Here is a 15,390-nt window from a genome sequence, read left to right as displayed (position 1 = left end):
AACTTAAAAGGTAACAGAAAAGCATAAAAATAAATAATTGAAATGGTAGTTGGATCTGTGCTACTATTGGAAACCTGTGTAGTTCTCAGATACGTTTATATGGGTTTATTTTATTTGTTGCAGGCGATGTATTCAATAAATAATAACCATTAATAACAGACAGCTTTTATCAAGTTACAAATAAAGAGCACAGAGAACTGAAATAAATGTATACAACTAGCTGAAGTTTGCTGTTACATTACACAAAAAAATGCCTGCAATCATACGTGCACTGTAAACAAATAAAATAAAAACATTATAAACTGTTACGGAATGATAAACAAATGTAGTTTGTGCAACAATTGAAATATATTTAGCTTTAAGAAATAATCCATTAAATATAGGGAGCTGAAACTGAAATTCTCTGTTCCACGGCATGTCCGGGAAACTCATAAATATTAATGTAAGCTCCACCCACTGAAACCAAAAATCTCGTAACACCGGTAACCCTGCATTACCCACACACACACACACACACACACACACACACACACACACACACACACACACACACACACACACACACACACAAAGTCAATAGTTGTGGAACTTGACTGTCAAGGATATTTCATTCACTTCACCCTAAGAAGGGCAAACCAATAAAGAGACATCAGAAAAATATTTTTATGTTATTTTCCATCTTATTGGGACTCAGCTAATAAAATTTCATGATTTCGTTTTTCAAAACTTGACTCTTTTATTTGATTTTAATGTTTGTATCCCCCATGATACGCCGCCACTTTGGGGGTATAAATTCACTGGAAACTTTTGTTTTTCTCTTTTTCAAGAAGACACATAGCAGATTATTGCTAAAGAAAACGCATTTCAAAGTATAAAAAAGTTATAAAAGTTTACAGTAAAGATAATGTAGTATACTAATTGTTTTAAAATATGTTGCACTCCAAAATCACTATGAAATCAAAGCCATATGTCTAACCAATTTATGTTCCAAATTTGAAGTTGATTTCACAAAAATTGTGGTTCCCGTGAGATTTTGTTTGGGCGCCATACCAAAAACAACCACTGGGTTACACCCAAACTCTGTTATGCAGTTTACTGTCACAAATCAATAATTTTCTTTCACAGTATGACTTATATTACAAAACAGTTACCAAATATGGAATCTTCACTGTCAGACCTTTCCAACGATGTGTTTTTTCAAGATTACAAAAAGAGGCGGGGCAGTTGCGCACAAAGCACCGACCGGTCCTCTCGTCACAGGAAGCGTTTTATATCTTGATTTGCTACGTATCCCCTGAGATACAAACATTTAGAGACATATTACATAAAATATAAGCATTTAATTGATAAAATTTGAATGTAAACCTAATAAGCTAATGCTGAGCAACAACTTTTTAAACAGGTAAGTCCCCTCCAACGTGTGTAAAAATGTGAACTAGACCAACTTTTATCGAAGGCTGCAGGTTTAAATTCTGCCTGTGAGCTAAAATAAGAATGGAAAAACAAAAGTCACCTCATCTAAATATTCACAAAAAACACCCTTTCAAGATGAAACCATGAAATGAGACACTTTCACTGCTTCTCACCACAGCTACTCAAATGTGGGATACATGTTGCCCCTTTTAGGGTTAAACATCGGATGAAGTGATTGATTTCTCTTTAATACAGATGATGCCAGTGTATTTTTCGATGAGTCCACTATGTTAGCAATAATAACGTTACCTGCTTGACAGATATAATGTCTACAACAGTAATAGTGTTAATAGTGACTAAAATAGTGATAAAAATAAAAATAAATGTTCATTTTTTATTTCACGCCAAAATATTTTTTTGTATCACAATGGCACTCTTTTTCACTCTTTTTTTTAAGTAAATATTAATTACATAATAGAAAGTTGCAGTAAAAACAGAAGTGCAATGGATGAAATGTAAGCATAAATAAATGAATAAGGATGTGAAATAACACGTTAAATACAAGTAAACCTTAAAATTGAAAACAAACTGAAATACATGCCTTGAAAATAAAGAATGAAACTAAATGGAATGTTGCAATCAACACAAGCATAATAAAAGTGAGTACAAAATATGAAAGTTTCTTTTTTAATGTAAAATGAAAAGTGACCTGATATACATGATATAGGCCACACTTCACTGTATTTTTTTATTTATTGAAAAATTTCATGAGGTATTTAATAATTTTATGATAAATTATATTTATTGAATGTATTCTGCAAGTACTGGCCAGGATTTTTGCATGCTTTTTTAGTTATCGTTAAGCCGTTCAGATAAATAAAAGAAACGAAACATCTCGTTCATAGTTTATTTTAAACATTGTGGTGAACAATCTTACACTTTAAGAACAGATAACTAGCAGTAGCCTTCTTGGCCCATTTGATAAGAGTCTTAAAATCGTCCCGTGCAGTCGCGTGCAGCCCCTCCCCTCTCCTCACACAAACACAAGACTACACGCGCACTAAAACATGGCGGATAAACACTAACCCTCACACTTGAGCAATCACACAAAAACCTTTCTCTGCAAGGTAAACAGTCCCCTTCCTTCCGTCCGTAATAATCGCCTAGCAAATATTACATCACTTTAAAACTTGAGTTTTGTTAAATGTAGAGGGAAAAACACAAAAAGTGAGTGGCTAGAGGTTAGCCTTTAGCTAATGCTTGTTGTATAAGCATTGAAAGTGAATTGGTGTCTAATAATAAGAGACCCAAAGACGTACGTTATGTTTCTTATGATCAAGGTCAGTATATCGTAAAGAAATATGATGTTGTGAAATGCGATACGAAACATGGCATGATGCTACGTAGCATAACGTTAGCAGCATATTTTTATTGTGGGTTTGAGATAGAGTGGTGTTTTCTATTCTGTGTTCGTCAAAGTTTATTGTTTTATATCGAAATCATTCCTGGAAAGTTTGACATGATTTTACATGCACATAAGAATAAATAATACGCTTTTACTAGAGTTTTTCGAGTCGGAAGACTGTAACGTTAGCGTCCCAGTGAAATGAGGTTGTAGTAGTGGTGGTGTTAGGCTTGTAAATTAATCTTTTAAGTGAATGAATTGTCCATTTCCATGTAACCGACTCAGATTACCCTTTTCAAGAGCGTAGCTGCTTTCCTGCCTTTCTGTAGTACGAATGAATCTTTTCTGATGAACTGATTCAAAAGATTCGAAGCAGCGGGATGAATCAGATCCACGCCACTATTGCGCTGTCATTTATGGAGAGGGAGGGACTGTGTGTTTGGCGCTCAAAGGCGCGCTCTGCTTTTGAACAGACAACTGGAAAACTGGGAGACAGGGAGCCATCTTTTGAGGTATCTGTACCCATACAGTTAGTTTTCTTTCATTTATTCTGCATTTAGTCATAAGAGATGGCTTTGTTGAAACATAAATGATCAGATGCTCGCGAGGAGAATAACTTGTATTTAAATGTTGTTGACTGCTGGAAAACGTTGCGCGTGGTTTAACGAGATGTTTGTGTTTGTATTTTTTTTTTTTAATGTTCTTCAGTTAAATATGGTAATATGTCTAACAGCAGCCCAATCGTGTTGTGTAACGTTACCACTTCACATTGACCTTTTGAGTCATTGCTGCTTGTTAAGCGTCTGACCCAACGACCCTTTGGGTCATTCTAAACAGGAAAATGGTAAACTATTCAATTTGTGTGAGAAGAATTACCTTCTGGCCAGCTGTGTTATCGATGTCCATGCTAATTTCCTTTGGGGAATATAGCTGGCAGGGGTTCGTGGTTAACGGTTCAGCATGTAAAGAATGAGAGAGCCGTGACAGCTGAGCAGTACACGATTCACTGAGACACACAGGGCAGACGCATCTAAAACAGACACTGATTTAAGAAACTGCTTTGAAATCTCAGTTTTGTTTTTGTCTTTTGCAGAGAGGTTGGAATAAGCTGGATCATGAAAAAACCTATACCACAGAAAGGTGAGACTCTTATTTGTTCAGTATTTTAATATCTATTTACTTAAATGTTATGGGTTCTTTAAACAAATGTAAATAATAATGAACGTATAATGTCAAATTATGTTACTATAATTATGTTAGATTGTCACATATATACAGTTTTTAAATAAAATAAAAGTCTATAATTGTTGTAATATTAAAAAAAAAGAAAATATTGTTTCTATGGTTCTTGATCATGTATTCTAATATATAGTTGTTAGAGTAATAAACCAACTTTATTAACTACTTTTATTTTATCTGCTTTTTATTAACTTTATTAGCAAGTAAATGTTGAATTCTCTGTGCAAATTATCACAGCAAAAAATACTAGCTTAAGTAATAAACTACGGTAATCACAAGCAATAGCAATGAATACAATACAACAAAGATAAAAACAAAATAAACAGATTTTTCTTCAGGTCTAAGGTAGTATTCAGGGAAGAAATTCTTCAGAAATTGCGTAATCACATGCACAGATTTTACAGTATGAATTAAGTTACAAAATGTATCCAATCAAAATTAGTGAGAGTTTTTTTTTCATTTTCTTTTGTTATTTAATTAACATGAAGCAGACAGACAGTAGAAGGTATATTAGGCTAACCTAATGCACTCATCTAATATATTGACACACATCTGATTTTCTTCTGACTGTTCACTTAAGACATAACCGACTGTTTATGAGGATTCTCACCAAGACAAGTATTTTGACAGAATTTTGATAATGAACGTTATCAGGGGATATATTCTGACTTGTGATTCAGGTTTTATAATAAATGTAAAGATATTTTTGTGTTTTGAAGCGAAGTGTTTTTCTCTTCCAGTAGCTATTGAGTGGAAAGATGGAAAACGGATCAAGCATGCTCGCAGTGGTCGCCCTTCTCGTGTCCCATCACAGTACCAAGGTATCAAACTCACTACACTTAAGGCCCCGGTATACTTCAAACGAAGTTCATTTTCGTTCTTCGTTTGGGGGCAAAAAGAAGTTTAAAAAGGCTGCGGGACGGTGTACCGTTTTCAAACGTTCCGACATCCCCGCACTGCTGGAGGCTTCCGCGTACCCCCTAAACACAACAATGATTAAATGATGAAGTGTAAGCAATCTAGATGTGAGACGGGCCCCAATGGTCAGAATATTATAGATAAAAGAATAATGTTTGCAATACAAAAGAATCATAATCAGTCCTTTATGGGAAGTGTGAATGTGAATGTTCGTTTGGCATTTCATTTATTGTTTAACTTTTAAATTCACTTATTGAAAGAACAACAGCAGCAGCAGCAGTATGGTGTACCGTTTATTTGAAACATGTATTTTGTACTTGCTACCTTTTATCTTTACTCTTTCCTTTCATTCTTTTCATTGCTTTGGAATTGCATAACCGCCTCGGACCAATAGAAACTCAGGGGTGTTTAGGAGCCAAATGAACTCCCCCAGAAAGTTAGCTTTGGTGAGATGTTTCGAACTGCCGAAACGATTTTCGTTGATGCCTGATTTTGTTTGAAATAACGCCATATAAGTTCGTTCTTCGATTTCGTTTGAAGTATATCGGGGCCTTTAAATAACTACTTTAGTCAGATACCTCGACAGGGACACCTTCAGCATTATTCTAATGTACATCTGAAAGTAGTCAGGGAAGAGTTAGTTATCTCCTAGACGTTTCAGTAGTCATTTTTAATTATTATTCCAGTTTAGATTATATCTCATTGTTAACCATCATGTTGTTAGACAGGCTTGCTAATTCTCGATGAGGACAGAGTCCAGAATATTGATGCTGACATGTTTACCTTTATTTTTAAGGACATTTTAGTTGGGAGAAGTATCTAAAAGAGACAGGAGCAGTTGCTGCTCCTCCTCACTGCTTCAGACAGGTAAGTATTTCCATGCACACATGCAAATGAGGAACACGCCATCATTCCGGAGCATTTATAAACGTCATACCTGATTCCACTTCCACGTTAAGAAAAAAAAGATCCTTATTCTCAGAGCACGTCTCCTCCAGTGAATGAGTTTAAGGCTGGCATGAAACTGGAAGCTCAAGATCCTAGAAACACTACATCCACCTGCATCGCTACTGTCGTGGCCCTGACGGGCTCCCGCCTCCGCCTGCGACTGGATGGTAGCGACAACAAGAATGATTTCTGGCGCCTGGTTGACTCCTCAGAAATCCAGCCTATTGGGAATTGCGAGAAGAACGGAGGCATGCTGCAGCCACCACTAGGTGAGAAATACAACACATTACTCAACTGTAGACCATTAATTTGTCTTGTATTTTTTTTATTTGCATTTTTATTTATTTCACAATTCAAAAACTTGATTCTATTTACAATGAAACATTTTTTAGCTTTTACCGCAATAGCTTGTGTGCACAATATAGTGTTTTCATGACACGATCTTCTGAAAATTAGCTACTTTACATGTTTTTAATGAGTCCAAAGAGAAAATTATACAAAAACATTTTTAGTCAAAACACTCTCATCTTTCAGGTAGTAGGCAACATTCTTGACATTATAAAAATGTGCTTTGATAAAAATGGAGTGATAGTTGACTGTGAACGTTCTGTGTTCTTCTCTAGGCTTTCGTCTGAACGCATCATCATGGCCCATGTTCTTATTAAAAACACTCAACGGAGCAGAAATGGCCCCAGCCCGAATCTTTCACAAGGTATCTGTCACAAACAGCAATAAACAAACATGCACAATAATTTAAAGTTCAACATTTTTGTTCAATGATTATTTTAGCATGTTCTGGTCATTTGATGGGAAAAGAAGCAAAGTGTATACGTTTTCCTTTTATCTCTTTACTCTTTGTCTGATATGTTTCATTTACTTTTCCCTCATCTCCCTTGCCCTTAAGCAAGAACCACCAGCCCCAGAACAAAACAGTTTTCAAGTGGGGATGAAGCTGGAGGCAGTGGACAGGAAGAATCCTCACTTCATCTGTCCTGCCACAGTGGGCTCACTTCGGGGAGTGGAGGTTCTGATCACCTTCGATGGCTGGCGGGGCGCTTTTGATTACTACTGCCGCTACGATTCCAGAGACATCTTCCCTGTCGGCTGGTGCGCACTTACTGGAGACAACCTGCAGCCGCCAGGCACTAAAGGTGCGGATAACTCTGTATAAAATCTGATTTTCTCATTCTGACAAGTTTACGTTTGCATTGATATACAGGGAAGGATAAAGGGAAGATTTACAAGAACAGAGAACATGAAATACAGGGGCCCATGCTAATACACTACTGTTCAAATGTTTGGGGTCAATAAATTCATGAAAGTATGCTGATCAAAATGTATCACACAAAAATACAGCACACCTGTTTTAAACATTGCTAATAATAAATAATAATTTTGAGCAGTGGATCAGCATATTAGAATGATTTCTGAAGGATCACGTGGCACTAAGGATCAAAGACTTGAGACCTGCTGCTGAACATTCAGCTTTGCCATTACAGGAATAAATTACATTTTCCAGTAGGTTTAGTAGAATACAAGTTTTTGTTACCTTTATATTTTATAAAATTACTGTTTTTACTGTTTGGTCAAATAAATGCAGCCTTGGGGAAAAATATATAAATAAAAATCTTACACGAAACTTGAGAGAGTTTAACGAGATTAATGAGAGGGGTGTTATTAAGCTGAATCTGTGACATAATGGAAAAGGACTTTATGCAATTTGCATTTATTTAAATTGCATGAAGCTTATACATTATTTATGCACAATAGATGTATGTTTATAGTGCATCTATTTATACTGAAGCAACTTATGAGTACCTTTCGAAACTTACAATAGCCAGGTAAGTTTAATTCAGTGGGCAATAGAAGATTTTACTTTAACAATGCAAATGTGACACCACAGAAGTAGAGAAAGAATAAACAAAACTAAGAAGAGACAAAAATAGTCTGGGTAGAGAAATGGAAAATATATAGGTGAAATAAACAGTTTTTAAAGGGATAATTCACTCAAAGAATGAAGGTGAGCAAATGATGACTGAATTTTCATTTTTGTGTGAACTATTTCTTTAAACAATAAAGGCATTTGATCAGAGAGAACATGGGAGTTTTGGTTTACAAGGGGTTGGCATCCACCCAGCTGGCACTGCTGCAAACCCTGTGCCCAACAGTAGGCCTCACATTAAAGAGGTGGTGTGACTGTTTGAGTGGGGTGTGAGAAGAGGGTTAAAGAGACAACACAAGACCAGTGCGTTTGGCAGAGGAAGACAAATCTTGTCAGGCCTCTAAACACACTAAACGTCACAGCTAGTCGGGGTAAGTTTTTATAATGTTTCATTTGTGAGTGTCTCTATTTTTGACAGAAACTAGGAAAATTTGTAAACATGTCAGTCTGGGAAAGAGCCGAAGCAAACTACCATATTTGTGCATGAAAGACTTTCAGGGTTAACAGTACTAGAAAGACGGTCGTTGTGTCACTATTTGCAGACTTTAAGGCTTTAGAGAGCAGAACGAAACTAAAGGGGCAGGAAGGAAGTGAACTGACTCAGAGAATAAGATGCCACAAATTAACATGCACTGCAAGATCAGGAGCAGACCCTTGTTCAGTGATCGTACAGTCTTCATTTCTCTGAGTTGGATGAGTACAAACTGCAATCCTGGCCTCACTAACAGGTCTGTAAAGTTCTGAAGTGTGTTTGTTTGTGATTGCTATCTTTAACTTGAATTTGATCATTTAATTCTTCTGATGTTTTGTTTTTGTTGTTGTTGAAAATGAATTTTGAAAAAATGTTCAATGCAGTTAAAGTTTGCAAACTTTTCATTTACTCTAGTTTTTTTGTTCTCTAGAATCTCAGTGTCAGATTTGTGGATTTCTTACTCTCTCCGTATTTCATTCTTTCTCTTCTCTTTCTCTTTTTTTTGTGCACTCTCACATTTTCTTTTCATCAGTGTAGCACTTCAGAGGCCAGTTGCACCAAAAATGTATAACACAGCTAATTTCTTTGTTAAGATGGCTCAAAGAAAAATAGGTCAACTCTGCACACAAAGCCTACCTTTCTCGCCTTCTGCTACTAAGTTTGTTGCTGCACACTGTGGCATATTGCCCTATTTAAGCTGTATTTTCTTTCTTTCTTTCCTTCTTTTTTTTTTTTTGCAGTTGGGTTACCAAAGACAATAGGTGCACTTAGTGCCCAACCAGAGGGTGGCATAGAAGGGACAGGCATGCCACCTACGCCAGGCAGACCCCCACCCCAGAAGAAACGTAAGCCTGGCCGCAAAAAAAACAAACTATCCGGGCCCTGGGGTCAGAAAGGAACACTTGGTTCCCAGACAATCCAACCTGGAAAGGAACTGGAACGTATTAACATCCCGAAGAAACGAGGCCCCAAACCAGGAAGCAAGGTATAAAAAGTCATCATAATAAAGTTTCAGCAGTCAATAGGATGGGCACCATTAGGGTCTAAATTTTAGTGAGAAATCCCTGTTGCACAATGGAGATAAAATATACCGACCCGAGGAAAATGCTATTCGATCATCTCAAACATTACAATTATTTTAAAACACAAAGGCTAACAGTCTTCTGATTTGCTCAGAAATAATTTTCTAGCTAGGTTGCATCAGGTATGTCCTATTGTGCTGTTCCTAGGGATTTGATACCTGGGCTTCCGCCATGCAAAGAAAGGGGCTGATCAAACAAAACACGTTTTTGCATTTCACGGCACTGCTTTTTCATGTAAACATGCGCTACACGGATGCATTTAACTGTTTCGCTCACATATCACACATGATATGCATTCTAAAAGCCCAGCATTGAAGTTGAAAGAACTAGATAAAAATTAAAAAATGTTTTTTTCTCTAGACCTTTTGAGGTTTTTTCATTCCACTAAACTGTATTTCATGTTTTTCAACATCATATGAGCTAGCTGTGGTTATATCCACCAGTAACAGCACGCCGGGGTAAATACAATGTTTGATGTAAGTGAAGGAGGCCAAAGTTTGTTAAATGTGCTTTGCATGAATGAGATATAAAGACAATGGGTAGAAGGGGTGGAGCGGTTCAACTATTTCATGGTTTGGTTTGTTTCACACTTTATGGAAAAACGATACTTAAAAAAAAAAAAAAAAGATATCTAACTACAAGCAACAGCACAAACAAATACAATAGAGTAAAGATACAAATATGGCATTCACATTGAACAAAAGTGATTCGTTTGTCCACGTTTCTTTTTTTCATTGCTGTTGTTGTAATGTCTGGGAAGCCAGAATACGCTCCCATCAACAAAATCAAATATTAGCTTAACCCTGTTTCTTTTACGTGTTATTTATAGTAAACCATATTACAGACGCTTTGTCAGATTTAAGTTGAACCGCAGTCCCAGAGCGTGCCGAAACGTGTGTGGAGAACTTAATGGTTCAATTTATTTTTTTTCAGTGAACCGTCCCACCCCTAATGGGTAAAGGTAACCTATCCATTTAGTTTTCATCAGTTTTGCTGGGTAAATGATAGGGTGGATGTTAGCTTGTAAAAAATGTTTAAGGTAAATCAGATTTTAATGTATTAACTGGGGTTTGAAATGTGTCGTATATTTATATTTATGTCATCTTCTAGCTAAGCTGGGCCAAGAGGACAGCTTGGCTTGAAGGAACAATTGGAGGTCCTGGTAGACCTATCAGCAAACCCAGAGGCAAACTGCCAGCCAGTTGGTCCCAGAAGGTGCAGCAGAACCCAACAGATCCCATTAAGATCCCAAAAAAGAGAGGCCCTAAACCTGGAAGCAAGGTGTGATTCTTCAGCAGACTAATGTTAGAAACTAATATTAGAAATCAAAGTAATGGCTATTATTTATACAGACCATGTTTATTTTTATACAGAGAAAACCCCGATTGGGACCCAACCCTATGCCCACCTCGCCAAGCAGCAGCACTCCAGAGCCAGACACCAGCTCAGTTCCACTGGACAATGCCACCATTCCCAGTGCTGCCCTACAGGCCCCTACAGGTACTATAAGTGTCTCAGATCTTTTCCCAAATAAATATTTCAGTCCATGTCATGTCGTAACTTTGCTAACATCTTCCCTGCAATTATTTGCGTGTCTTAGTATGTGTGTATCTGAATAAGTATGGGAAAGTGGGTCCGCATCTGGATGCACGCCGTGTCCAGTCACTGCCAGATCACTTTGGGCCGGGCCGAGCTTCCTCTGTGCTGCAGCAGTGTGTTCAGGCCTGTGTTGACTGTGCACATAACCAGGGCTCAGTCTTTTCCTGCCTCAAACCAGGCCATGGAGGAGAGCTCATATCTGGTCAGCATGCACAGACCCACACAAAGCTAATACACATTTACTGAGAGCCTCAAAAATGTATTGACTACTTGTTAGTGATGCACAATTTGGGTAAAATATCTAATTGCAATTATAATAATAATGTTATTACAAATGAAAAATTTTAAACAAAACAAGAAACTTCCCTATTGAAATATTTCACTGTAAGAAACCTATTTAAGAAAAAAATCATTTTATTCTACAGTACTTCTATTCGTTTGTATGGCATACAGTGTTGCACTTCACTCTGAAACGCATTGCACATATATACTTTTTCAGCCTTTGCAATTTTAAACCATATTGCAAATTTGGTATAATTTCAAATTACCTTAGTTTAGTGATCGTAGACAACAGTGACCACTGAATTAATGGCCATTTGACTTTTACAGCCTACTTTGAGCAGCAGCACCACACTCTAACACTGCCGGCAGTGAACAGTGTGACGTACGTGCTGCGCTTCCTCGAGAAACTCTGTCACAACCTGCACTGTGACCCATTGTTCGGCAGTCAGCCCGTCCTTGTGGGAGGAGTTCACTATGACAGTCGGACGTACACAGGTCAGCGCTAATGTGTACAAAGACTCATTACTATATTTTGTGCATCTTTGATGTTACCATTGTATAGATATTAAAAGAGAGCCTTGTGTGTGCTGTAGAGAGGAGAAACTTTACTGAAAGTCTAAGTTCTGGACCTGTTCGGGGCACTAAGAGATTCCTCCAACATGATGCTTACAACAGCAATTCTGCACCGCACAAAATAGCTAAAAACCACCGTCTCTCCTCAGAAGGTATTTCACACTGTTCGACTGCTAAAACAGCATTCAGTTAGTGAACTCTAATGTCTTTTGGCTCTCTTCGCACATGTTAAATGGGGTGTTTTTGTATCATTGTGTTTGATCAGATCCCTTCTTGATGGAGAATGGGGTTGGCAGCTCGGAGGTGTTGGAAAAAACCCACCTGTCTCCTGGACATGGCATAGCAATGCGTTCCCTTTCTCAAAGTAGCAACTCATCTGGGAAATTACATCGTCTGGGCTCAACAGGTATGCAAACTAGCCCATGGTTGAGGATAATTTGCACTCAACGTCAAGTCCACAAAACCACAGTGAACATCTTGTATTTTCAGTCTAATTTAAACCTTAAAATTGTAGGATTATTTCAAGGTGACTAATCAATCCCAAGCAGATTTTTGACATTGACTCCTTTGTTCAAAAGGTCAGATGTTCTGGATGTTTTACACAGACTTGTAGAGTTCATACAGCTTGAGTGCTGCTGTTAAAGCGAAAGCAATTCAGTGTTTTTCAATTAAAAACCAAAATGGCTATGCTGTTAATATAATTCGTAATGAACAAATTACTTACAAAAAAATATGTAAAATAAAAAAAATTAATTTGCCGTTTTAGACTTTTGGGACCCCACTGTAAATCCTGAACACAATTATATGAACAATTTATGAACCTCGGAAACTTTTTTCCCTGACATGTCTTATGAATGCCGTTCAGGTTCAGAGCGTTTTCTGAACCCGAGAGAAAGCCCGCGACCCAGTGGACAAGACCCCAACCTGTGGACAGTGGAGGACGTTATGCAGTTCATCAGAGACATTGATCCACAACTCGGACCCCATGCAGACCTCTTCCGCAAACATGTAAGTGAGGAATACAGACTCCTCGCGGGTCCCTAAAAAGTCTCTCTTTTTTTTTTTGTTGTTGTTTTTTTTTTTGTAGGATTTAATTAAAATGAATGCTGCATATTCAAAGTTGCTTCCAAAATACTCCTAATGAATTATCATTGTTTATGCTTTTTATTTTGTAATTTGTTGCATGCTTGTTTATTATTAAAAACCTCACGTCATGGATAATTTTTTTTTTTCTTTCTGGCTATTATTGGTATTTTGATTTCATAAAAAACTCTTGGGCCTTGAATTTATGGCCGCCCCCTCACAGGAAGGAAAGGCTAAGAACATTAACACATTCATTATATAGATTTTGGTATTATCAGCATCACAATCCATTTATTGTCTTTCTTTAAACACATTATTGTACGAATTGAGTGAAATCTATTATCAGTTGACCTCTAATAATATTAATTAATAAGATGGCTTGAGTATTTTAGTGTTTTGGTGATAATAAAACAACTCAGATATCAATTGTTTATTCTGAGTTTTTGTTATTGTTTATTGTTTTTTTTGAGGGGGGGGGGGGTACCTGGAATAGAGAGAGAGAGAGATTGAATTTTTGTGATAATGAATTATTATTATTATTATAATTATTATTATTGTCTCGTGTTTGATTCATAAGAGCCATTCACATTATATGATTCCCTTTTTAGACAGCTGGAGACATGAGCTTGGAGCACACTTACATTTTTGCCATCCAAGAAATATCAGAGATTGTTAAATATGTAATCTATTGAAGAGATGCAGTCTTGTGTTGTTTAATGTACTCTGCTTATCAATGGTGGATTCATTAATTTAAAGATGAAATAGTGTCACGAGAAAACATTTTGGGACATAGATTTTGTGTCCAGTATCCTCCTACACGTGAAAGATGTTCTGTCTTATTGTTTGTGCAATAAAACGCTAAACATTGTCTTGTTTGCATGATACTCTTCTGTTGCAGGAAATTGACGGCAAAGCTCTTCTCCTGCTCCGCAGTGACGTCATGATGAAATATATGGGGCTGAAGTTGGGTCCAGCCCTTAAACTCACCTTTCACATAGACAGACTGAAACAGGGCCGTTGAACTTTCTTTATGGCACTTGAATGGTTTCAGCCTTTACCCCTTCCAAGCACATTTCAAGATGCATGGCATGCTGGGATCTTTGTGTCCCCCAGTACTGTAGCAGGTGTCGGAAAGCTTTCAAGCTCCGCCCATATCTTTTACCTTCCTTTTGTTCAGTAGTCCGTTTCTCCAGGTTTTAATGCATTCTGTTATTAATTATAGCACTGTTACGATCTGTTTTTATGACTGATATCCTTGCGGTTGTTCTCACATTACACTTACGGTTCCAGTACCGTATCAGAACATTTCACATGTTCAGACTTTACTGAAGCAGTGAAGTGGACAGTATAAAGGCCGTTTTGAGGCCTTGTTTTTATGACATACATTTAATTATATATTTTTCACCCTACATCAAGTAAGGGTGCTTTGTATGGCTTTTTTATACAAGACTGATTTTCTTCAATAAACTCCAGATAAACACTAGATTTCCCCCATCATGCCAGGAATCACTCCTGACTGACACCTCAGAGACCATTACTCATCCTCCATACTTTATACACATAACGTGTTTAGGAATTAAGATGCGGTCACACCAGACTTAGTGCATGCAAAATTACCTGAGAACAAATTAGGCCAACAGGATATGATGTCACTCTCTGTACCATCTGTTTGAATCTATTGTAACTGACAAATATATATATATATATATAATTTTTTGCATTGCACTTGGCCAAAAGATCAATCTTTGACATTTAGATCCTCTGTTTGTCAAATGTCTTGTCATACCAATAAGCAGTTCAAAACAAAGCACACAACTTTTTAGTTAACTTGCATTCATGTGTTCAGATGCATATGACAGGAAGTCTAGTATGACCGCACCTACTGCTACGTACTGCTATTATACACTCTGCCTGTATTTTATATTGTGTTGTTTACACTGTCTTTGTTGTTTGTACTTTTTACACAATCTTGTAGAGTGCATACGTTGACAGCGTTATACTCTCAAGCTTCAATTAAAAAATATGGAGCTTTTCTTCTGTTGTTGTTTTTTTGTTCATCTGTCTTTGCCTCAGATCTTAGTTAAATCATGTCCGTTTCATTTCTATAGAATGCATTATATATTTTATTGCAAAAAATGGCTTTATTAGAAACTTAAACTTAATTTATTACTATAAAGTAAAATTACAAAAATTTGGATTTTAAACCAATTCAATCTCAAATTTAGCAATTAAGGCTTTACATTACCTGAATTTGCTTATACCTTCAGGCATTCAGCTGGTTTCTACTGTGTTTATGTAAAGTGCTGGTTCACTACTTTTATCAGCCACTTAGGGGCAGCACAACCTTTATCGGATTCTTTTGTTCTATTCTTCTTAAGCTTGCTGGCTTAAAAAGCATACAGACCGGCACAGGTCAGACTTTATAAAAAATATG

The 15,390-nt window shown here is 36.9% G+C and overlaps 1 protein-coding gene across 4 annotated transcripts; it reads left to right on the top strand.

Annotated features, from left to right (window-relative positions):
* Positions 1-2,432: 2,432 nt before the first annotated feature.
* LOC132103236 (polycomb protein SCMH1-like) lies at positions 2,433-14,989 on the top strand. Of its 4 annotated transcripts, none has more exons than XM_059508178.1 (16): positions 2,433-2,540; positions 3,912-3,958; positions 4,801-4,878; positions 5,772-5,842; positions 5,958-6,192; positions 6,547-6,635; positions 6,828-7,074; positions 9,078-9,322; positions 10,530-10,700; positions 10,793-10,919; positions 11,020-11,220; positions 11,628-11,795; positions 11,894-12,025; positions 12,139-12,279; positions 12,739-12,881; positions 13,855-14,989. In XM_059508178.1, the coding sequence occupies exons 2-16, from the start codon at positions 3,934-3,936 to the stop codon at positions 13,975-13,977; spliced, it is 2,196 nt and encodes a 731-aa protein (XP_059364161.1). In that variant the 5' UTR covers positions 2,433-2,540; positions 3,912-3,933; the 3' UTR covers positions 13,978-14,989. The 4 variants fall into 4 exon arrangements, with proteins under 4 accessions (XP_059364161.1, XP_059364159.1, XP_059364160.1 ...); XM_059508176.1 differs by having other exon boundaries at positions 4,798-4,878; XM_059508177.1 differs by lacking the exon at positions 2,433-2,540 and adding an exon at positions 3,234-3,330 and having other exon boundaries at positions 4,798-4,878.
* Positions 14,990-15,390: the final 401 nt, after the last annotated feature.

This window comes from Carassius carassius, chromosome 24 (assembly GCF_963082965.1).
Source record: "Carassius carassius chromosome 24, fCarCar2.1, whole genome shotgun sequence".
Classification (NCBI taxonomy): Eukaryota; Metazoa; Chordata; class Actinopteri; order Cypriniformes; family Cyprinidae; genus Carassius; species Carassius carassius.
This window is presented reverse-complemented; position numbering and strand designations above follow the sequence as displayed.